General features: G+C 35.3%; 2 protein-coding genes across 3 annotated transcripts; both read left to right on the plus strand.

Moving 5' to 3' along the window:
- The first annotated feature begins 8,424 nt into the window (after nt 1–8,424).
- On the plus strand, nt 8,425–10,692 carry LOC110097803 (anthranilate O-methyltransferase 3). 2 transcript variants are annotated; one of them, XM_028696795.1, is made up of 5 exons: nt 8,425–8,483; nt 8,574–8,787; nt 8,853–9,260; nt 9,434–9,667; nt 10,176–10,692. In XM_028696795.1, the coding sequence occupies exons 2-5, from the start codon at nt 8,692–8,694 to the stop codon at nt 10,557–10,559; spliced, it is 1,122 nt and encodes a 373-aa protein (XP_028552628.1). In that variant the 5' UTR covers nt 8,425–8,483; nt 8,574–8,691; the 3' UTR covers nt 10,560–10,692. The 2 variants fall into 2 exon arrangements, with proteins under 2 accessions (XP_028552628.1, XP_028552629.1); XM_028696796.1 differs by having other exon boundaries at nt 8,431–8,787.
- A 12,080-nt stretch (nt 10,693–22,772) lies between these two features.
- On the plus strand, nt 22,773–23,543 carry LOC110097805 (BAG family molecular chaperone regulator 5, mitochondrial-like). Its single transcript, XM_020824378.2, has one exon. The coding sequence runs from the start codon at nt 22,796–22,798 to the stop codon at nt 23,360–23,362; it is 567 nt and encodes a 188-aa protein (XP_020680037.1). The 5' UTR covers nt 22,773–22,795; the 3' UTR covers nt 23,363–23,543.
- The last annotated feature ends 1,292 nt before the right edge of the window (nt 23,544–24,835 follow it).

Genomic DNA, 24,835 nt, shown 5'->3' on the forward strand with positions numbered 1-24,835 from the left:
GAGGAGGTCCAATAGTAAAGAAAACTAAAGAGCTATTAGCATTTTTTGGCTATTACTACTAATGACCACCACCAGTTATCGCCATCAACGATCACCACCATTTTTTGGCATGTAGTAATTATACTTCTCTTAAAATAGATATCATACATGATAAATAATCAATTTCATATTCAAATGTTGATGCATATTTAAATTAATTTCAAGATCACTCAAATTTGGATTTCAATAAAACTATAATTAGATCAATCGACTAGTTGGGAAAAACAAAATGACAAAAAAATAATTAAACATATATCAAGAGCATGAAGCATAGTGAAATTTTTTGGGTAGTTAATTGGAGGATCAAATCACACCCCGAGTCGATCCGGAAGACGGTACACCTCGACTATACATGATAGGAAGACCTATTTTGTATTCAAAAAGAAAACATGCATATACAAGTGATACAACAGAATATATATATATATATATATATACATCAAAAACCGCCATTAGATATGCTATATTTTCTACAATGTATTCTAGCATACATGTAAATATGTCAATTAGTTATTGATGACAAATTATTATATTGTTTATAAGTGCAACACACTGGTTGTCCTTGTACCTCACAATGACATGTAAGTCATATATTGTTTCCCATTCACACTCACTCATATTTTATTGCATATATAATTATTATCCGTTTATCATATACCCATCACATATAAGGTAAATATCAACCCAAAGAAATTCAATGATTTTCTATGGAGTCGTCACTCTGGAGGCCTATCGACCCCGACTATCCAAAAACTAATAGGGTTCTACCGACATATATATAATCATACATGATAAATGCTTTTATGAATAACCAATAGGCATTATATATGACACCACAGTTGATTGGCAACAGTGGTCAGACACACCATAGCCAGTAGGCGACGGAAGTTAGAAGGACCGTAGACGATGGGCGATGGTGGTCCGAGGGACCATGGTCGACAGGTGGCAGAAGTTACAGGGACCATAGTTAGCAAGCGGCATTGGTCGGAGGGATCGTAGTTGGTGGGCAACGGTTTGTCATAGGGACCACATTCTGCAAGTGGCGGTGGTTACAGGGGTCGTAGTCAGTGAGTGATAGTGGTAAGAAAGACCCTAGTAAGTGGCCAAAGTGACTGTAACCGACACACAATGGTGGTCGAAGGAATCGTAGTCGGTAGGCAATATTGGTCATAGGGACCATAATCGACGGGTAATGTTGGCTAGAGAGACTGTAATCAACGGGAAAATAGTGGCTAGAAGGACAGTAGTCGGCGGGAGATGGTGGTCAAACGGATCTTAATTGACGGGTGACAGTAGTCTGAGGTATCTTAGTTGGCAAGTGGCGCCAGTGGTAAGCATCCAGCAGCAATTGACAATCGGGTGGAAGTCCGATGGTGGTCAGCGGACATGAGGTAGTCTGATGGTGGTCCAACGATGATTGGGTCAAAGTATGGTAGTGTTCGGGGGCCTAGCGAAGGTCGACAATGATCAGGTGGAAGTCCGGCGACGATCGGCAGTCAAGCAATGGTCGATGGAGGTTTGTCGGCTGTGGTGTTGGAGTTCTTGATGCCTCATAGCTCTCTCCAATATCCAACCAAAAGTCCCCCCATCATGTAAAGAGTGGAGGTATTTTTATAGATTTTTAAGAGTGGCATGTCCTGTAAATATGGAGAAGATCTGGAGCACTTAGGCAGAATTCAACAATCTTGGGCTCGTTGGATTTATCTCACCTAGCTGCTCGACTTGTCTATAAGCATTCCATATTTATATATCATTTGATAATCCAATTTAAGCTTTGAAGCTTCCAATTAAGATTTGAACCCTCGATTTGGACACATTTGGGCTCATATTTGACCGATTTTGGTGTCGTTGGGTTCTTCTCATCAAGGCATTCAGTTTGACTATAAGTTCGTTGAAATTGGAGTTCATATTGTCCTGAATTTAATTTTCAAAGTTTCCAACTTGAATATGCATCAATATTCTTGCATGATCAAGACGAATTTTTGTGATGTATCAATAATCACTTACTGAAAGAAAGAATCAAACTTGATTCAAGAGAAAGAGGAAAATAATAAGAAAAGCCTTCCCTCGATGAAGAGAGAAAGGAGGGGAGAAGTAACTTTGATGGCTGTTGTGGAGAGAAAGAAACGAATAAGGAGGCTTGACGGCAGATACAAGGGAGAAAAAAGAAAGTAAAAAATGATTCCCTAAGTTGCCTATGGCGTTTAATTGATAGAGGTAGATTGGCAAGAGTGGGAAGATTTCAAAAAGGCAGAGAAATCTCGTTATTTGTACGATTAGAGTGAGGGAATCGCGACTGGGAGATGCTTAGGTTGCTCGCGTGCAAAAGAGGCGAAGGTCCGCTCAAGTGCTTGCGTGCATGATGAAGGGAAGAAGGAGTTTGGCTATTTACTCACTCGGTCTCGTTTGGACTGGACAAATCCTATTCAGATATAACACAAATGATTTTAAAACTTGACATGGTTATAATCAATTCAATCGGCTCGAAATGATGAGCCCAATGAGCCTATGATAGCTTAATTCCAACAACATTAAAGACGTCAAAATTTTGATCAAAAATTGTATGATGAACGAAATCAATATCATCCCTTCGATGAAGTGTTTTTTTATTTTCTCAATATTTACCAGCATGTTGCTCTCAAAAATTAATAAATAGATCATCATTTTATGCATGACTTGACTTTTAAAACAACTATCTCAAAGCTCCACATGAGAATCAAATGCCTTGGACCACCGCCCAATCGTTGTTGTACCAAGGGGTGCAAACGAGTCGAGTCGAGTCGAGCTCGAGCTAAGGGGCATTTGAGTCGAGCATGGCTGTCAAATACCGAGCTTGAGCTTGAGCTCGACTCATTTCACATTAAGAGGCTCGTCAAGCTCCTCCCGAGTAGGCTAGTAGCGTCGACCTTCGTCGTCCCAAGCACCACCTTCGTCGTCCCAAGCAGCAGCGTCGACCTCTGTCTTATGAAGCTCCATCATCTCCCTCCCAACCTCCGTATGTCGTTGACCTCCGTATTTGAGCTAAACTCGAATCGTCAGCTCCCGAGCTGAATTGACTCAGTTGCACCCAAAGTTGTACCACATTTCTTTTCTTAAATAAGAATAACGTTGAAAATAACTGAGCAATATTAGTCCTCTATAACAGATTGCAAGCGAGGATACAGTGGTCTGAATACCATTTATAAGCATGAAGAAAGTTCATCGATGGAATCCGATGATTGAAGCCATAACAGGACGAACACACCATTAGCCAATGGACCAATAGGACTGATTACAGTCTTTTCTTGCTCAATAATTATTGAAATATTGATTAAAGTTACGGCTACCTGGTGAGCCACATATTTCTTTTCTTAAATGTTCGAATGGTAGTCTTCTAGCTAATCGAACCTATAGAGTGGGCCCGGGCTACATTGGCAGGTAAAACTTTTTTTTTTTTGGGATTTACATATATATATATACCACTTTTTTCATGCTATTTACATATCTAATACCTAAAACATTAATATTTCATATCTACCACTCTTAGAACAAATTTAGATGCATAGAATGAAATATTAAAATTTATATGATGGTATAAATGATATGAATGAGTTATATGAGTGATATATTTGATATTAAAATTTTATAAGGATGGTAGGCATGTAATATTAATATTTTGGATGTTAGATATGTAAATAACATGAAATAAAGTGGTATGTATGTAAATTTTTTTTTTTCATTATGTGGTTGGAAGTTTTTTCTCTATGATGGGTTATCATCAATAATTTAATATGGGTGGCTGAGTGCTGTAGATAATAATTTTCTTTTCTTTTCGTTTTTGTTTTTCAACTCAAATGAATTGAACCATTACAATCTTGGTGATAAAGAGAGGCCCTACAATTATGCATCAATCTACCAAGATTGAAATCATTCGAATCAAATGAATTGAACCATTAATGTTACATAACAACCCAATAAGAACTGTAGGTAACCTTCAATTGAACATAAGGGTTGATCTTTAAGGTATCCAATAGCTAAGACAACCTATTCTCAAAACAATCATATGGGCATAATGATCATTAAGAAATAAATACAATTTCATAAGGCCAACATTATAAGCATGCTCTAATTGCAATTAAAGAAGTAGCAAACTAAAATAAAATAAACCAACTAAATGAAATCAAATAAACTTTCTCAAATAATTGCTTATTGCTTCTAATGAGCATAAACATCAATAAGATTATACAACAACAACAACAACATCAAGCCTTTATCCCACTACGTGGGGTCGGCTACATGAATCCTTTTTCTCCATTGTGTCCTATTAAAAGTCAAATTCTCGTTTAAATCTAATAAAGAAAGGTCATTCCTAATATTTTCTAACCAAGTCTTTTTAGGTCTACCCCTACCTTTCTTAACATAAGTCAAATCTAATACCTCTACTCTCCTAACCGGGTCATCGAAAGGCCGTCGTTTTATGTGACCAAACCATCTAAGGCGACTCTCTCTAATTTTATCTTCTACTGGAGCTACTCCAACCTTTTCACGTATATGCTCATTTCGTATCCTATCTCTAAGGGTAAAGCCACTCATCCACCTGAGCATTCTCATCTCTGCCACACTTAACTTAGTATTATGCTTCTCTTTTAATGGCCAACATTCGGCACCATAAAGCATTGCAGGCCTCATTACCATCTTATAGAATTTTCCCTTAAGTTTGAGGGGTACATTTCTATCACATAACAAGCCCGATGCATTCCTCCACTTCAACCATCCAACTTGAATTCTGTTGATAATATCCCCATCTATTTCACCATCACTTTGAACAATTGATCCAAGATATCTAAAACGTGTACTCTTATTAATGACTTGATCGCCCAAAGTCACAATCCCTTCAGTAGGTCTATTACTACTAAAATTACACTCCATATATTTCGTTTTAGATCTACTCAAGCGAAAACCTTTAGTTTCTAATGTTGACCTCCATAATTCAAGTTTACCTTCAACTCCCTCTCTTGTCTTATCAACAAGAAGAATATCATCAGCAAAAAGCATACACCAAGGTATATCCTCTTGCAAATGTCTAGTGAGAACATCCATGACTAAAGCAAAAAGATATGGGCTTAAGGCTGATCCTTGATGTAACCCAACCGAAATAAGGAAATACTTGGTCAATCCACCTTGTGTTTTAACACAAGTAATAGCTCATGCATACATATCTTTAATGATTTGAATATAAGCATTAATGACTCCTTTCTTTTCAAGAACTCTCCATAGCACTTCTCTTGGAACTTTATCATATGCTTTTTCTAAATCAATAAATAGTATATAATACTTATCTTAAAATAAATTTAAGAATTTTCAGTTTGTCCTAATGATTTTTCATTAGATTATCTTAATAGAAAATGTTTGCTTATAATACTTAATTTATATTATGCAATAAGAAGTATTAGAGATTATTAAATATATTAAGATTTTTTTTTGAAATTATGAGTGAGATTTCTAGTCATGCAAATTGGATCAAATTAGATGGTTGAATCAATCATCAATGATCAAACAACTCAACACAATCAAAAAATTGCATTTAAGAATATGAATTGATTGATTTTTTTTTAATTGCTCAACCCTTAAAATGAAAATGTTTGTCAAAATCGGGTCACGGGTCAAATTTAGATCTAACTCGAAACTCACCTGACACTAGTTGACCCGATTAAAATCGAACCCATGTTTTTTAAAAGTCTTTTTCTCGGACACGAACACGATCTACTTCAGACCCGGATCAACCAGGCACGGCCTACCAACCCGTTGTCGCCCAATAACGCATAATTGTGCATCTTACTACACGAGAGCGAAGAAGTAACCAACTGATCGTGTCAGCCTCGACCAAGGAGATTTTGTTAAAAAATATTCGATTTTGGAGCATTCTTACTCGTAAGAAGCCATATTCTTCTTCTTCGACTCTCCGGCGACTAATTTTCCTATAATGACAGTGGTGACCATCCTAATGGCTCCAACCGCCGCCAAAGGAGCAGGGAGAGTGTCTTTGATAAATCCCTCTTCTGCACCTTACACTGTTGAGCAGTCAAAATGGTATTTTCATGGCAGTAAAAGCTGATCAGCTTTCGAATGATGGAATTGAGGATGAGATCGGCACTTGAGAGCACCTATCCGGTTACAGGGCAAGTCTTGTTCCCGGACATCGGAGAATAGAAGACTTGTCGTAAGTCTAGCCTGTGGAGACCATCACCAGATCTTTCATCGGTTCAAGAGAAGCCGGGCAACGATGATTTCTTCTTCTAAGAACGCAACTTCAGCTGTGATTTTTGGGTGGTTTAGAACTCTGCGCACACGTCTTTGAGCAAGACTTTCTAATCAGTCGAACCCGATTTTCTGGGTCAAAACAGGGTTTTCGGGTTGACCCGAATCCGACCCGAAATTTGAAAAGGGTCTAAAATTGGGATTTGAATCCCACCCGTTCTTAAAATGGGTTGACCTAAAAATTTTGTGTCATATTCAATTCAGATTTTCGGATCGTGTCAACTTTTGACATCCCTAATTTGAACCGATTTGAATAGCAATTGAAATGAAAAGATGGTGCTGAAATTTTGGAGTTGTTATTATTGATTGTCATTATTTAAAATATTATCACATTTGAATGTGATATTGGATCTTAGTAACGATTCGATGAACGATCGACAATTGAATTAAATTGGCTCCAAAAATTCGAAGACCCGCTTATTCTTCAAGTTGGATATAACTCCAAAAAATTAATCAAATTAACTTTGTGGTTGGCCCAAAACTAAAAAAAAAAAAAACTATTAATTCCTCTAAGATTTTAGAGGCAGCACTCTAAGAGCTTCAATTTTTTTTCCATTATACAGTGAGTTTAGTTGCTATTGTGACCTCAAGGGAAATTCAATCCTTATCAATTTTCATTCCAAATTAAATTCCTAAATCTCTTTTTCAATCTTCTAAATATCAATAAAGTTAATCACATTTATAATTCTCATCAGATCCTATTCGAGTCAAAAATAAAATAAAATAAAATAAAAATCAGATCCTATTCGAGTCATAGGTATTCTATTTACTGTAAAAGTAGATATTATTGTTACAAGTCTAATATCCTTTTAGCATGGAAGGTAAACTAAACTAGGAATTAGTCTAAGTTATAATTGTGATTATCACCAAACCTAAGAGTTAAAATCATGATGATCATGTTACTTCAAATCATGCCTCACTTATGTCTCTCATAATGCTTGCATATGTGCCTCACTCACACTAGAATAAAATGGACCCATAACCACTGAAAATTATTATTGTGGAGTCAGGACTTAGAGTTACGTCCGGTGTCTGCACAGAATAATCTCTCGCTTTAAAGACATTTTTCACAACCTCATTGGTTATGGAGAAATTATTACGTGCGGAGTCTGGACGTAGAGTTATGTCCGAACTCCAATAAAAATGTGACACGTATTTTTGTACACATTGTTTACAAATTTTGTACACACTGTATGTATATTATGTATATAAGTTTTTATACATTATGTACATAATTTTGTAATATGTGCATAGTGTGTAGAGTTTACAAGAACACATGCATGTAGTATTTTTATTGGAGTCCGGACGCATCCGAACTACACACGTAATAATTTCTCTTGGATATGACTTGTTAATAGATAAGTCTTATTGTGTTGACTTATGGCAGATAAATTTTAAGATTTCATTTTGAAATTTTTTCCAATTTAATCTTCTAATTTAAACTTTTAAAACAACAAAATTCCATAGTGCTACTGAAGCAAATCGAGCATTGAAAAAATAAATTCGTCTAAAAAATTTCTTTCATTTCATCATGAAAATGTGTTTATACAATCACATTTATATTTTAAACTATTTATTTGATTAAGTTTTGTACCACTAATTATCTAATTAATTATTTATATTATAAATTAATTAAAATAATTCCAAATTAAAAATAAGGAGTTCTTCTATATATGCCATTGCCTCTAGGCAATCTCTCCTTGCGCCTGAATACGGCTTGTTTTTACTCATTTCAACAGCTTCGTTGCCGTTCGACTTCGCTAACTTCTTCGCCTCCTTCAACCTGTTCGACTTTTCCTGCATGAGGCGCTAGCTTCTTCGCCTCCTTCGACGATCCTTCCTGTTGGACTGGAAGTCGCCATAGTTCGACTATGTCGGATCGGAAATAACAACTGTAGCTCGCTCGCTGCAAAGGTAACGATCATACACCCCTTCTGTGCAGTTTCTTGATCAAAATCTCTTAAATCCGCCAATCTATCGGATTGAAGAAATCCGGGCCGGGATTTAGTAGAAAAAGGCCGAAAATGCAGTGAAGTGAAATTTATACTTACAGTGAGATTTAACTCTTGCTTTTTCTTGGCGTTTGGCAGGATTTAGCTCAAGCCTTGCTTAAATCCGGCATAAATCCTGCATCCAAACAGGCCCAAGTATATCCCTTCTATTGTAATTCGAATATATCTGTATATATATAATATATTAACCCCCTCTTGATACAAATTCTTACCATTGCAAATTAGCAAGAAGCATATAAGGTTCAGGCCACCATTAGAGAACCAGTCAAAGCTGAAGTGAAGAATAAAGAAGAGAATCATAACGAGATTTCAAAGAGATTCGGCAGTACAATAATAACCATAAATGGGGGAAAAACCTCTTTCCGCTAAGGTCGAACAAATTGTGCATATGGTGGGAGGAACTGGAGAGACAAGCTATGCTAAAAACTCCATTGTTCAAGTACGTAATTTTAAATAATTAGCATTAATATCCAGTAATACTAATGACCTTGTCATTTTCAACAGGCAAAGGTAATTTTGAAAGCAAAGCCAATAGTAGAAGAAGCTATAAGAGAAGTCTATAGAACTCTTTTCCCCATGAAATTTGTAGCAGCTGACTTGGGTTGCTCGTCGGGCCCCAACACATTTTTGGTGATCTCTGAGATCATTAGCGTTATCCATGACCTTAGTCGACGGTTAGATATCAGCCATGAATCAGAAATACAAATATTTTTGAATGATCTGCCTGGAAATGATTTCAACAATATCTTTCGTTCATTGATGGATTATAAGAAGCAAATTAAGGAGGACAAGGGGGAGAACGTTGTGCCATTTTATGTCGCTGGATCCCCAGGATCATTCTACACTCGGCTTTTTCCTTCTAAGAGCGTTCATTTCTTTCACTCTTCTTATAGTCAAATGTGGCTTTCACAGGTTAGTTAATTTTTTTCAAATTAGCTACAAATTGCAACGTAGGACACGAACAAAATTAGATTGGACGCAGTAATGATACATAAGAGAAATTTAAATATAATTATTTGAAATATCAAAACTCTTTGCATCCTCATTCATACAATAATTGTGCTTAAACTAACAAGAATATGTAGGTGCCAAGAATGGTTGATGATGAAAGCACTTTTGATGAACTGAAGAAGGAAAATTTGTACTCGGAACAATTCAAAGAGGATTTTTCAACCTTCCTTAAATTAAGATCCAAAGAACTAATTTTTGGAGGAAGAATGGTGCTAACAATTGCAGGAAGAGTAAATAATTCAGAGTATAAAGATTCGTTCTATATGTTGGGGCTTTTAAGATTGGCATTAAATGATATGATTTCTGAGGTAAGAAATTATCTTATTCTTTTAATTCTGAATCTCTTACAAATGATAGAATTCGGTAATCATGTCCTTAACTTCTTATAACAATCATGGATTATGAAAATTTGATAAACTATCAATATTTTTTTTTTAATAATTGATCATTATAATCATGTCGTTAACTGCTTATAACAATCATAGATTATCAAAAATTGATAAATTATCAATATTTTTTAATGAATGATCATTATATACATATATGTATTTGTCTGATACTGTAACAACCCAAACTCTTAACTATTGAGATATTGTCTGTTTTAGCTTAAGGATCTCATAGTTTTATCCTTGTGGTGTTACTTCCCAGGATTTCAGCCATCTAGAATTTCTCCGGGATGAGCACACTTAACTGCATGCGGAGTTTCTTAAAATGATAAATAAACAGTTCTTTCAAATTTAATTCAGGGGCATTACAATTACGGTTATGATTTGTTTCATTTTCCAAATTTCATAACATTTACTCTGATTTTCTTAGGGACTTGCAAGAAAAGCAGATCGAAATGCCATCAATTTTCCATATTACGCACCAACTATAGAGGAATTGAAATCCATTATTGATCAAAAAGAAGGGTTCTTTTATCTTGACAATGTCGAAACTTTCGAGTCAAGTTGGGATCCTTTTGAAGACGAACTGAATAATTTACAGCCTGATTATATTTTAAGAGGGAAAATTGTGGTGAAGTACATACAAGCAGCTGTAGAGCCTCTTCTTAATGTTCATTTTGACAAGGAAACTATTGCTAATCTATTTTTTCGATATGCAAAAATTATTACGACTCACTTAACTGAGAAACCAAAGTGGGTGAATTTTGTCCTTGTTTTGAAGCTAAGAGGAAGAATGCAGCTTAAAGCATGTTAGTTATTAATGAAGAAAATTAGAGATTAGTTATCCTAAAAAAACATCTGTATGTTCTTTCAGGGCTGCAACATTATGTAATCTTCTAAAGCTTTTTAAATTAATGCGAGTTTTATTCTGTCATCTTGTAAGAAAATTGGTATCTTATTGTAGAAATGCAGAAGGCAAGCACATCATTTTCTTTAACCAACTTCAACGGTAAAAAATTGCTGCAAAAATATACTTATTGGATTCTTGTAATCTTATCTTTCTTTTTTTTTTCCAAAATATAAAATTACATTAATAGAAGAAGGATACAAACAAGATCAACAAAGGACAAAGATAAAATACAATGCTGCAACATAAAGAATAGACAGCAAAAAATGAAAGATAAAAGCAATTTGGGCTCAGTTGTTGGCAAGAAGCTATATGCAACCACCCAAGAGCTAGGCAAGGACCATCCAGAGAAGGAAGCAAGCAGCAGTCCAAACCAATGATGATGCAAACAGAAGTAGAGGAAGCACTATCAATGGTTGCCAACAAGCTAGAACTGAGCAGGAGGTGAGTAGAAAGTCGTCACATCATTGCCCAAACCGTCAAAAACCGCAAAGGCAAGCCACCAACCAAAACTACCAACCTATCCACCAAAACAACCATAAAACTTCAACAGAACAAGACAACCCCACCAAAGAGATCCCAACAACAAAAAGACATCCAAATCCAAAAAGAAAACTCTTTTTTTTTTTTTGGATTTACGATGTCTACATCTACTAATCTTATTAAAAAAATCATCGTCAGCAACTTGAATAATATTTTTTTTAATGGTTAAAACTCACAGGGGGTCCTACGCGTTAATATCAAAAAGGGGGTACAAGATCCTTAGAAGGAACCTCCAGCTCTCTAATGCTCAAAAGAGCTACAAGAGAAAAAAAAAATCTAAGAGTCGGTGATTCCTTAGTCTAAGAGTACAAAAAAAGCCTAGGAACAGTCTAGGGCTGCAAGAAGATAACACCCAAAAAAGGAAGCAAAAATTAATATCATTCAGCACATACTTCCTACAAAAAAAGAAGATTCCCTCCCCACCAGCTGAAGAATTATCATCTAACCAATCACCATGATCTCCCGAATTACAAGCAAGGTGAGCTAACAAGGCATTATTAGAAATAACAAATATAGGCACATCCTCAGCCTCAAGTTCCACACCATCAGGAAAATGTTCACAAGAACAAACGGGAGAGACTAGATGAACCTCACCACTCGCAGCAGTAGGGAAGTCAAACTCACGGTCCCCAGGGTGAAAAACTGCAACTTCACCAACACCGACAACATTAAAATCAGGAGAGGCATTAGGACTAGCTACCAAATTGACTAAACAAGAGTTCGACACAGAAACCAAAACAACATTAGAGATAGGAAAAGCAATAGGGCAAGCTACCAAATGGCCTAAACCAGGGTTTGGCTCAACCACCACAACACCCTCATCAATTCAAGAAAAATGAACCGCATGCAAGACATCAAACCCTGTCTTTGCAACAAGAACAACGTCCTCAAAGTTATCATTGCCATTATCCATAACAAGAGCACTGTCCACACCAATCTCATGAATAACCGAGTCAAATACCGTATTAAAAAGAACGACAATCACCCGACAAATGACCTATCGATTTACATTGGGCACAAATGGGGAAACTCCTCAATCACCACATGCTAGCCAAACATAACCAAGCTTTTCATGACCAATCCAAACTTTATCAGAATTTTTTCTAGTAATGTCAAGCTCGACTAACACACGTGCAACAGAGGGACGGAATAGCCAACATAGGTCGCATGATCCACCTTCAGTGGACAGTCAAATAAGGAACTCAATCCATGAAGAATACAGGGTGAAAAAAATGTGGTCGCAAGTTGGGGAAAGAAATTCATATAGGTATGATAAGAGACTTCATACCAATATCAAGAAGAGGAGACCATTTGATCAACTTCGTGTAACAATTGTTGGCAAAATATGATCTAAAAGAAAAAACTATGTTATAGACTAAGTCATTCACCAACTTAATCAACACATGATATTGATCCATCAAAGTAACAGAAAAATTACCATTAAGCTTAAGAGCAAAGAAAAACTTTCAAATAGCATCGAGACTCGGATGCCGAGAGGGAAAACAACCAACCAATGTGAACTGTAAAGGAGTTGCAAGCGCGAGAACCTCTCCAAGAAACGAAGAGGGTTTGAGATCACGAAACTAAGCATAAGAGGCATAACCAGACAAAACTTTCACAAAAGAGCATGATTTAGTCGACCCCACCAAAAAACTAGGGTCCACCCAAGGTTTCACTGCCATCCCAGCCACAAGGGCCGGAGGAGGAAAACCTAGAAAGCGAAGAGAAAATCACACACAAAATAAACTAAACAAAGGAGGCGGAGGCTTCCTTGAGAGTGCCCGCACCAGAAGGATGCGAAACCCCGAAGTGACATCTTCTTGTAATATTTTCTTTGAATTAATATGCAAGTGCTTTTTAGATTTTATCAACAAAAAAGGGATTTACATATTAAAGTTTATAGGGTGAGGTGATATAAGTGGTAAAAATAAAATATATGAGTGATATATTTAATATTAAAATTTTATATGAGTATTAAGAATGTAATATTAAAGTTTTGGGTTTTAGATATGTAAATAGCATAAAATAATGTGGTATGTATGTAAATCTCCCATTAAAAAAAAAACAATTTGAAAACATATCTCATTACATTAAAAAATATTATAAGATCAAAAGTCCAAATTTTTAACATTATAAACTAACATATAATAAACAAAAAATATAAATCTAATCCTTCTCTATATCCTTGTTTTTCTCAATTACTCCCCCCTTTTGTCGCTCTCCATAATTCAACTTGCATCTGAGCTTGTATTTGTAATTAAAGCAAATGATTTTACTGAGCGCGCAGAAAAATGATGTTTTGATAATTAATACGGTATGAATATGAGAAAATTATTGCTCTAGTTAACAAAATGACTAATAATGATATTCAAAAAGTGGTATGCATTGCAGAAAAATTGTCCATCATCGAAGGATTTTCTAGTGGATTTCCGAAAGATTATTTTTCGTCGGAATTCTGACGGATTACGATTGTTGCGTCCTGGAGTATTCGCGGCGGTAGAGAAATATATAGTTTAACGACTTAGTATTGTACGAAGATCCAGCACACAATCAGATAAGTGAGAGGGTGTAGCGTTTATAAGAGACACCAGAGCTTTTATGTGGAAACCCCTGAAAAGGGGAAAAACCACGGGGTCTAGCCCAGTTTGAATGAATCCACTAGTATTTACAGCAGATTACAAATGAGGCCCTTCCTTGGGAGAAGGCCTTGGCTTGATGTATCAAATGTACATCATATAGAGTGCATTACATGGTGGGAGTTACAATAGATGTGTTTATTTTGTTGGCACGACCATAGTCGATGGGATGGAGGTCGGAAAGATCGTTGTCTGGTGATGAAGGTTGGAAGGACCATAGTAGGTGACGGATGTCGGAAGGACCGTAGTCGGCAGGAGATCAGGGTCAAAAAGACTGTTGTCTGTTGATGTAGGTCGGAAGGATCATAGTAGGCGACGAAGGCCGAAGGACCGTAGTCGGCAGAAGATCGACCGGGGTCAGAAAGACCATTGTATGTTGATGGAGGTCGAAATGAACATAGTAGCCGCCGGAGTAGAAGGAACGTAGTCAGCAGGAGACCGGGGTCAGAAAGTCCGTTGTAGTAGGGCAGTACTCTGGGCATCAGGTGGTGGCCCAGCAGAAGTCCGGGCCTCAGGTGGTGTCCTGGTGGAGCACAGTGCCTCAAGTGGCGGTTCGGTGGAGGTGAGGGCTTCAAGTGGTGGTCCGGCGGAGCAACGACATCAAGCGGTGGTTCGGCGGAGGTGAGGGCCTCAAGTTGTGGTTTGGCGGAGTAACGATGTCAGGCGGTGGTGCGGGCCTTAAGTGGTGGTCCGGTGGAAGTGAGGGCCTCCGGCGGTGGTCCGGCGAAGGTGAGGGCCTCCAGCGGTGGTCTGGCGAAGGTGATGGCCTCAAGTGGTGGTCCAGCAAAGCTCAGGCGGTGGTCGAGGAGGAGCTTCTTCCTTCTCTTTCTTCTCTTCTTCCTCCTTCTCTTCATGCTTGGATCCCCTTTCAAGAGAAATGAGGGGTCTATTTCTAGTTTTTCTGGAGTGACATGACTCATAAATAGGTGAGAGATCAGGGGTAAATGTGGAGTGGTTGGATGGACGACCGATATTGAATCCCTTGATCATGGACCGTTCATCAGACATTTGGAGGTCTTGATGATTTCAGAATTTGGTGATCTTGGGCTTGTTGGATTTGTCTCGTCGAGTTGCTCGATTTGATTATAAGCTCTTCATGTTTGAAAACCATTTGGTAACTCAAACTGTGGTACGAAGCTTCTAACAATGCTTCAGGTCCTTAATTTGGACTCATTTGGGCTTGGATTGAGTCGACTTTGGTGTTGTTGGGTTTGTATTTTCGAGATGCTCAGTTCGACTGTAAGTTTGTTGAAATCGGAGTTCGGATGGTCCCAATTTTAATTTCGGAAGTTTCCAACTTGATTTTGCATCGAGATTCATGCCCGATCAAGATAATTTTTTGATAACGTATCAACGATGAAATATTTCTGACTAATTTTCAAATAGATTTTTTGACGAATTTTCTGACGGATTTTGATAATTTTTGAAGTTTTTATTTGCTTGGGATGGTTTTTTTATTGCTTCTTAATGAAGTTTTTTAGTATAAAATATTTAATTTTTACACTAAAAAGTTGCTTTAAGAAGTAATAAGAAAGCAGTTCTAAACGAAACCTTTAAAAGTGTTATAGCTAGGGGTCTAATGAATTATTCTATGCGGACACCGAACGCCATCCGGAGCTCAATGAAAATGCGCCATGTCACCCCCAACTTGGTACCGCGGCTCAGTACTGATCGGTACCGAGCTCGGTACTGCTCAGTACTGAATGATGTGACTGCACCTAATTTGCCTATGGACAGTAAATTGTGTTTGATGTCCGCACGTAATAATCTCTCCTTAAATAGGCACCTCATACTTAATTTGAGAAGTTTTCTGCTATGCTTTCCTTACGTGTATTTCACCTGATCAGTGATCACAACTCCAAATTTTTTTCTTAAGTGCAATCTTGTTGGGCGTATTATACTTTCCTTAGATTTTGTTGATATGATTATTTCAATGGATGGTATGATTATAGTGTTGCAGTTTGAATTAACCTCTCACTTTAAAATGAAATATTATGATCTTTTATCTTATTTCTGTGGATGTTGAAGTGGCTAATTCTCCTTAATGATGTTTGTTCTTTTAATTTAAGTATGCAGCTTATGTTTTTAAGCATGCATGCATGCTTCTCTTAGTAATACTAGAATAATTGATAATCCCCTTAAAAGGTTAGAATAAGTATCTAAGATTTATGATATATAAAATTTATAGCCATTATTATTGTAATATATTCTTACTATTAGAAGTATTTATATTAGGATTTTTTTATTAGTCTCTTTCATTGCATATAAATGGGCCTTATTACATCAACATATTATTCAAATTAGTGGCTATCTGGTTTGCTATATTTATGGTGTAAAATATTTCAAACACAAGGGTTTTAAAAATATTGGTGTTTGATTTGAAGTAAAAGGAATGCAAGGTGTAAAATGAGTGCATTCCAAATATAACAGCTAGTGCATTTTCGGTGTATTTGATATTCCTTAGATTTACGTGATTTTCAAATGCACTACTAACGCACCACCTGTCGGCCGCCAAGCAGCTGGCTGCCACCTTTCTACATCGTCCACCACTACTGACCCTTCACCACTACCAGCCCTCACAGCTAGCCGCCACCACAATCAGCCATCTGCCAGTGTCAACCATCATCACCAGCCCTCCAACACTTGCTGCTGCCCTCCTCCGCCAACAGCTAGCAGCCAGTCGCCTCCCTCTACTTCTGGTGCCGGACACCCCGACCACAAATTTTTTTACACTTTACATTACATTCACTTCACTACAAATCAATTAAAAAAAAAAAAAAAGTAAATCCATGAATTCACTTTACATGAGACAACTTCAAAGTATTCATTTTGCACCGCCTTCATTTTACGTATGTTTTTACCCTACATTTTTTTTTTCAAGCAACCAAATGATCTCTTAATAAAAAACATTACAATTCTATTTTTCCTATAAACTTTGAGCTCGAGTTTGAAGTTAAACTCAAATAAGTAGTCAACTTTAAATTAAGTGAAATATGACTTAAGCTCGAATACAACTCTAATACATAACTAACAAGTATCGAAACAGAAAAATTTTATAATAGTTCTACTATGAATTGAACAAATAATAATAATAATAATTTAGCATTTTCATGTAAATATACATTTTTACCCAAAAAAAAAATGTATATATACATTCCTAGCCATCTAGCTAGTGCTAAGCAAAGAGAAGAATATATAGGTCTGACTCCTGCGGCTCACAATGACCTTGGAACAGTGGTATCCATGTCCTCATCTTCAACAAGCATGCATGGAGGCCCATGCCCTGTGTCGCCCAGGAACATGGAGCTCGCCAGCTTTTTACCCGTCGCTGTAATCCCTTATACAAATACTATTCATTCTCACCTGCTCCACGCTTTTCTCCCTCTCTCTCACTAAGGTTTCCTCTCCTTTTCGCTTACTATTCATGAACTCTTTAATTTCTCCCTCAATTAATTCCTCCCATCCTCTTCTACTTTCACCTAGTTTTCATGGCTGTTATAAGGTTTCTTTCATTTTTTAATAATTTTCTATGTATTATAATTATTTTAAAAAATTTTATTGTCCAAACGTAAAGCAATAAGGGTGGGATATTATTACTTTCATAATATACGTAAGAATTGTTATTAAATGGGGATCACTTCACCACATTTTTCTACTGCACGCTAAGATGAATGAGCCATGGCATGCATGCATAACGTCATAACTCCAAATGGCATAAAAATCTCTTCTAAACTATGAATTGAGCACTTGAGCAGCGAAGCTTAGAAATTGAATGCACAATACGTATGAAATGTACATATTATTTTGTTTCTTAGGATTTCTTTGAAACAGTTTTCTTAATGTTTTATAAAGTAATATTTTAATCAAAAAAAAAATTGAATTAAAATTTTTTTTATTAAAAAGTTTTTTTAGAAAATAATTAGAAAGTTGCTTCAAACGAAACCTTTGATTAAATTAAAGTTGACAAACTATTTAAGAAGATCAAATTGATAAGAAAAATAATTTATGTTGCTCAAGAAAGGAAAATATTTAGCTTGTAATTAAAAAAAAAAATCTTAGAATATGAGAAATAAACCCTTGTTGAATCTATTTTGCTAAGAAAAATATTAGAGGATTTATGTGTATTTATGTATTTAATATTTAAATTTTAATGTTTATTTACATAATAGTTAAATTTTAAATTGCATAAAAATATTATTAATATCAAACTGTTTAAAATAAAATGTATGTGTGTGTGTGTATATATATATAATGCAATTGAGATAAAAATATTATATAATTTAAATATTAAATATATAAAAATTATATGATATGTTTGTAATTCTAAAAAATATTTTAAGAATATTTACTCAAATTAATTAACATATATTAGAGATAAAAACTCAGATTTCCTTCACTATCGCCCTAATAAGACTTGTCATTTCAATTGACATTCTCTGCTGCTTCGAGATGAACTATTTTACCACATGTAAATCGTTTAGACATTCCTTCTATATAATGGGCTGTGAGGAACCCCTTACATGGCTTTTATTTAAGTTAGGGGGCCTAAGGTTACGAGCATTACTGAGCTCTCTTCCATTTCTCCTCTTTCCTCGTGTGCTCAGCTTCCACTTTCTTCTTACTTTGTTGTAAACTATAGATTTCATTACTTGATCAGTTCAAGCGTTGAGGGTCTAAGGTGCTATTGAAATCTCATGCTTCAAGAGCTGGGTTGCCTCATATTTTTCCACAGCTTTCTTGAACTTGACAGGAAAGCTAGCTTTAGCTCAAGAAATAAAGCCAGCCTTAAGCTCAAGAAAGCTGTGGGAAAACTTGGGTAAATCCAAGTTATTGGCCTTTTTATGTGGATTGATCAGCATAAGATAATCTGGGATACATTACCAGGTGTGTTTGTACAAATCTAAACTTTATTCTTTTTGTAATGGTACAACCACAGTGCTGTTTTGCTGCAGGTTTGTTATCATTTGTCTTTTTTTTATTTGATTGGATTCATTTTTTATGATGACTCTTCTATATTTTATTTCTGTAAGGACTTATGACTGATGGACAGCATTGGCCTTTTTAAGGGCCATCAAGAACTTTATATCAAACGCTTGAGAGATAATTTGTCGTATTTCTATTCCAGATTTAGTTTAAAATGTATAGAACAAATGTTTCTTGGATACAAACGACTGAAAAGAGCTTACTTAGGGCTCATTAATTTGGTTGTTTGTAGTGGAAAACAGTTTTCAGAATGTGATCATTTCATTTTTCTTCTCTTTTGAATGCGAACTGATGTAATCTCTATTTTTGAATGATTTTGAAGGTATTTTTGGAGTTTGAAACACAAATTAATTTATAGCTATTTCAAATAAAGAGTAATGACATGCAAACAATGATGCATGAATATCAAATTAATGGAGTATATATACTTTGAAAATTATATATATGTTAGGTTTATACAGAATTTAAATTTAACAAAACTCTTTAAACTATTAATGGTATATATATATTTAGGCTTTGTGACAGCTTTTCTATTTCTTTTTAAAATAATTTTTTATAATTTTTATGTTAAAATGATGCTTTAAGAAGCAATAAGAAAGCCGTCTCAAAAGAAATCTTAGTATTAGCTGTAGTCTTATGCAGAATTGTGAGCCAATGGTTAGCCAGCTAGTGCTTGCTTGACAAAATTATTAATAATAAAAATAAAAAATTATGATGATGACGACAACAATGATGATTATGATGAACCCAATCAATTTTAATGTTTGAAGTTTTTCTAATTCTAACAAATGGCAATTGAGGTATATGAATGGTTTCAATTTACGAATGAAGATCAAATTACAAACTATATTGAAGAATATAATGAGCTAATTTTTCAATCAACTGGATTGAAGCCTAACACACCCTAATAGAATGGGGGAGAGAGAGAGAAGATTTGTTTCCCTTAAGATTCATCATTCACTTGATTTTGCAAGTAGCAATATTGGCAGGTCTTTTAGCTTCCTTCAAGATTATTTACAGTAAGCTATATATTTCCCGAAAATTGACTACTTCATAATCAACACACCCTAATACTATGACTTAGTTTGGAACAATTTTAGACCTTTGTTTTTTTTTTTTTCCTGTTTTAAAGGATTTTTTAATAAAAAATAGTTTTACAATGCAATAAGAATGCCGTCCCAAATAAAACGTAAGTTATGACAGCAAAGATAAGTGTTAGATTACTACACAATCAATTTTTAAATAAGGTCGCTAAAGGAATGCTAAGAATTGATCAAGAGTTTGAGTGACTAGTGTTGCGTCACTTATACTCAAAGGGATGCTTAAGGACGCAGAAAACCATCAATCTAACGAAATAATAAAGTATCCTCATTCGCTCATCCTGAAAAACCTTTCGAAGCCAAAATGTATATGATATATATAGAGAGAGAGAAAGCATAAACAAGGTATCATAAGATCAGCTCATCTAGATCCCTGAAATCCCAATGATTCTCTAAACTGACCACTCACAATTTACTTGCAGCGTAGCAGGTCCTATTAAGGATTTGATGGAGACTAAGGCTTCGTTTGTGACGGCTTTTTTACTGCTTTCTAAAACGGAGTTTTAGTACAAAAATAAAAAATTTTGTACTAAAATTCCATTTTAGAAAGCAGTAAAAAAGCCGTCTCAAACGAAGCCTAAAGAATTTTTAGAGACCTATGTATGAAATGCTTGAAATTCATAGCCAAAGTCAAACAATTGATTGTTGAAAACTTCATGACAAGATGAGGTGAGAATGTCGGATTTTTTCTATGAGCTACTACTATGAACTTATTTATTGTATTTATGCAATATTTTTGTACAATATTGAGTCAATAAAGACTTCATGTGTTGGTGTTGGTGTTGGTACGTGTTTGTAACAACGATAGGTGTCTAAAAGTACTGACAAGTATCATCAAGATTTGTACCCCCGATGAGAAACAATCTTAATGGTGATAGTAGACACCAATGTTGTACGTGCAAATAATGGGAATTAATCTTTTTGATGATGACAAGAATCGATATTTTTCAATGGTTAGGATCTATCTTATTGGCCACCACAACGAGCATTAGTATTGGTGCTGATAACAAGTATTAACTTTTTTAGAAAAGCTTGGCATTGTAATAGCCATGAATTTAATTTCCCAATTTCCAAGAAATTGGTTGAGTGAGCACTGGGAGGCTAATCTTCTGGGGCATAAGCTCTCAAATTTTTAGAATTTGAGGGAGCATTGTAGCATTGGGCCTGAAGTGCATGTTATGATATTAGGACTATTTTTTTTTATTTGAATAAACATATCTAAAACCATTAGATTAAAACCCTCACTCACTTCATCCCCTCCCCATTCTTTACTTGGCCATAGAAGAGAGAGAGAAATAGCTGCATTTAGTGAGTATGATGTTTGCTATTATATTTCCTATGATGATGTGGAATATGTATAAAAGTAAAAAAAGCTGGCTATAAATGATTAATTGATTAATGTGGTTGAGGTATTACCCTGTACAAGATGGTAGGTTGATGTTGCAGTTGTAAAAAATATCTTGATCGTGGTAGGTAACGTTAACCCTAAGCCTTTTTTCAATAATATTATGTTTTATCTTTTTTTTCCCTCTAAATTTGATAAAAAAAATACAATATCTCTCATTATAATGATTTTATACAATGTAACTTTTGATAAATAATAGATATCGTTATCCTGAATGTTTTGAATGGTTAATATTAAAATTTTATCAGGTATTTTATTTGTATATGTCATTTTATTTGAAATGAACAGTATAATACTAAGCATACAATGATCATATATTAGTATAGTCCTGCAGTTGGATATGAAATACATAATATGTATATATTTATTTTTCATTTAGTTAAATATATATTTTTGTCTTACTACGAGCATAATGATAAGTATAATGACAGTTGCCTTTGGTGTATATGATATTTGTTATTATGTTAATTCTTATGATGTGAAATGTGTAAAAGTAAGAAAGGCTGGCCGAAAATAACTGACTGATTCATGTTGGCTTGAGACATTATCTTATATATGAGGGTGGGCTGATAGACTTTTTTTAAAATAAGATTTGTGATATAATTCTAAGTAATATAAATATGACATACCAACATGAAGGAAGTGTCTACTTCTTACATGAAAGTTACTTGATTTATAATATGTGATATGAGATTAATTTCTGAAAACATGATTATTAATATGATTGAGACTATAGGATTGGCCTACAAGATTGAATATAGAGATAAACATTACAGGTTGTCGAATGTCTGCATACATTACTTTCATATGTATATAATATTAAAATACGTAATAAATTGCATAAATTACATTATATAATACTTTATATACATGATACTGAAAATAATTGATACATGCACATGATATGATTGAAAATTCTCTTGAATCTCACAACTCTTGAGATAGTACTTCAACTATTTTTTAAAATTAAATTTAGGACTATCCAAACTCTAATTTCAATCAACATAATCAAACTGAATATCTCAATAAGAGAAACTCAATGACACAAACAATATTTCGTTTGAATCCAAATGAACTCAAAACAAGCATTTGAAGTATTAAAAAACTTTAGGATATTGATGGACCAAACGATCTTCAAATTTTATATATTTATAATTAAATCAATTTGCTCGATGATACAAATTTAATGAGTCCAAAATTATTCAATTTTAAACTCGTTAATGAACTCAAATATTAAATAAATGGTATATAATTAATGGGATTAATATGAACTATTTAATTAACATATTTAAATAAGGAAAAAAAAATCAACATTCTTAACTACTGCATTTCTTTGACAAATAAAAAAAAAGCTATCCACTACTCGACATCATTATTTCCGCCACACTTCCAGAAGTCTCCATGCCAAATTGCCAATCACCCAGTTCACAAAACTTCCCCTGTCAGTTCTAATAACCTAATTATCCCTTTCAGCAGATGTACTCCATCTACTTCGACTTCTCTTCCTTCTCCTACTCCGACTTCTCTCAAAATGAGGAAGCTACCCCTCCCATCCGCCCCCAAATCACTTCCATCCCCGTCGAATTCCCCTCAAACCAAACCCCAATTCAGGTCCCTGTCATCCTCCCCCTCTCCTGCATCTCCGCCGCCGCCGTCAAGATCCAATCCGCCTACCGCCGGAAACTCGTCCGCACCCAAATAGACCGGATCCGGTCCGCCGCCGGCGAAGCCGACCGACTCGAGCATCTGATTCGCCGGCAGGATACCGTCGATGCCATCCGCCGCGATCCGAGGGAGCGACTCAGGATCTCGGAGGAGCTCATGGCGGCGCTTCTCCGCCTTGACGGTGTGCCGGGATTTTATGCGCCGGTGCGCGAGATACGGAGGGATGTTAGCCGCCGGATCGTGGGGTTGCAGGAACTGCTGGATGCTGTCGCCGATGCGCCGGATGTGGGAGAGATGGAAGGGATTCCGGCGAGTTTGGAGGAGATCGTGTGGGGGATCTGGGAGGAGGAAGATGGGAGAGAAGAGCATTGGGTTTAGCCGAAAGGGTTTCGCGATGAGAGTGGAAGGAGAGACTGGAGAGGAATTTTTGTTGGGGGTAGAATAGTCTTTGTGTTTTGTATACCGGCATTTATTATATTATTTTTTGGCTAGTGAACAATCGTGCAATATGTAAAGATACTAAGGACTTAAATGGTAAGCAAACAAATTATTGTGATCAGGGCAGATGTGTACGCGGGTTTTTTAGAAAAAACGTTAAGTAGGATGAATTTAAATTTTTTATTTATTTATTTTAGGATGAATATAATATTAAAATTATTTGATTATTTATATTATGTCTAAAACTAACAATGTTCAACTTTATTTTAAAAAGATTATTTTAGAAAGCAATAAAAAAGTTGTTCTAAATAAAGCCTAAATTTGCTTATTAGAGAGTGAAACATTGTTTCATTTGTGATAGTTTTTTTACTACTTTTTAAATTAACTTAATTCAAAAAATATTTGTGCTAAAAAGTTATTTTTTGAAAACAGTAAAAAAGTTATATCATACCAAGCCTAAGTGATATTAAAATTGGGCCTAAACTATAAATGTTTAAATTTCTATTCAATTAAGGCTTTGTTTGTGACTGTTTTTTTACTGCTCTTTAAAATATAAAAATTATATTTGTTGTACTAGAAAATTGTTTAAGAAGCAACAAAAAAGTCGTCCCAAATGAAAATTTTCTTCCTATTTTTCACGGCTTCTAATAAATTTTTGTATTAATAAATACTTTTAGCTAGCTGTAATAAAACTGTCCTAAATGATGGAAATGCAACAAAATATTTTACATTCTCGTAGTTAATCTGAAGCTTTAAGTGTTTAGATAATCTTCCTCTTTTTTTTTTAGGGAAAATTTGGGCGTGACCCTTATATTAATCAAAAAAGATTACATGTAATGAAAAGAAAGACTAAAGCCATTTAATGGCCGGCTTGAAGAAGCCCAAAATAAGACAAAAATTACATGTAAATGGCCAAAAAGCAGCCACCAGAAGAAAATTTAAAAGTCAAAGAAATCCCAAAAAGATGATATCAGACAGTCCCATAAGGAAGAAATTCCCAGCGATCTACATGAAGTAAACAGCAATATGGCAGCAGCAAAATTTCCAAAACAGAGAAGCGGTTTCCTCCAGCAGAGACAGAAGAACAAAACCACGACCCCCAAAATAGCATTCCAGAATGAGCAGCAGTAGGAAGAAGAACCCAAAAACAAAAGGAATCCAGCTCCCAAGCCGCATGTGCAACGAAGAGCCTGCAAAGAAGCAAAACACAGCCAGTCCAGGATACCAAAAAACAGATTGTAATTCCACCAGGGTTATAATGGCTGTCGTGAAAAAGTCTCCCTCTCGTAGGAGAGTTTAGTACATAGGCCACTAAGCACTCTCAAATAAAAGGATTATCAATTTGTCATTATCAAGCAATAAAGCCTAATCAATCAATTATATGGATTCAGTATAAGACTCACCAACTTTTTA

This window comes from Dendrobium catenatum, unplaced genomic scaffold, assembly GCF_001605985.2.
Source record: "Dendrobium catenatum unplaced genomic scaffold, ASM160598v2 fragScaff_scaffold_847, whole genome shotgun sequence".
NCBI lineage: Eukaryota > Viridiplantae > Streptophyta > Magnoliopsida > Asparagales > Orchidaceae > Dendrobium > Dendrobium catenatum.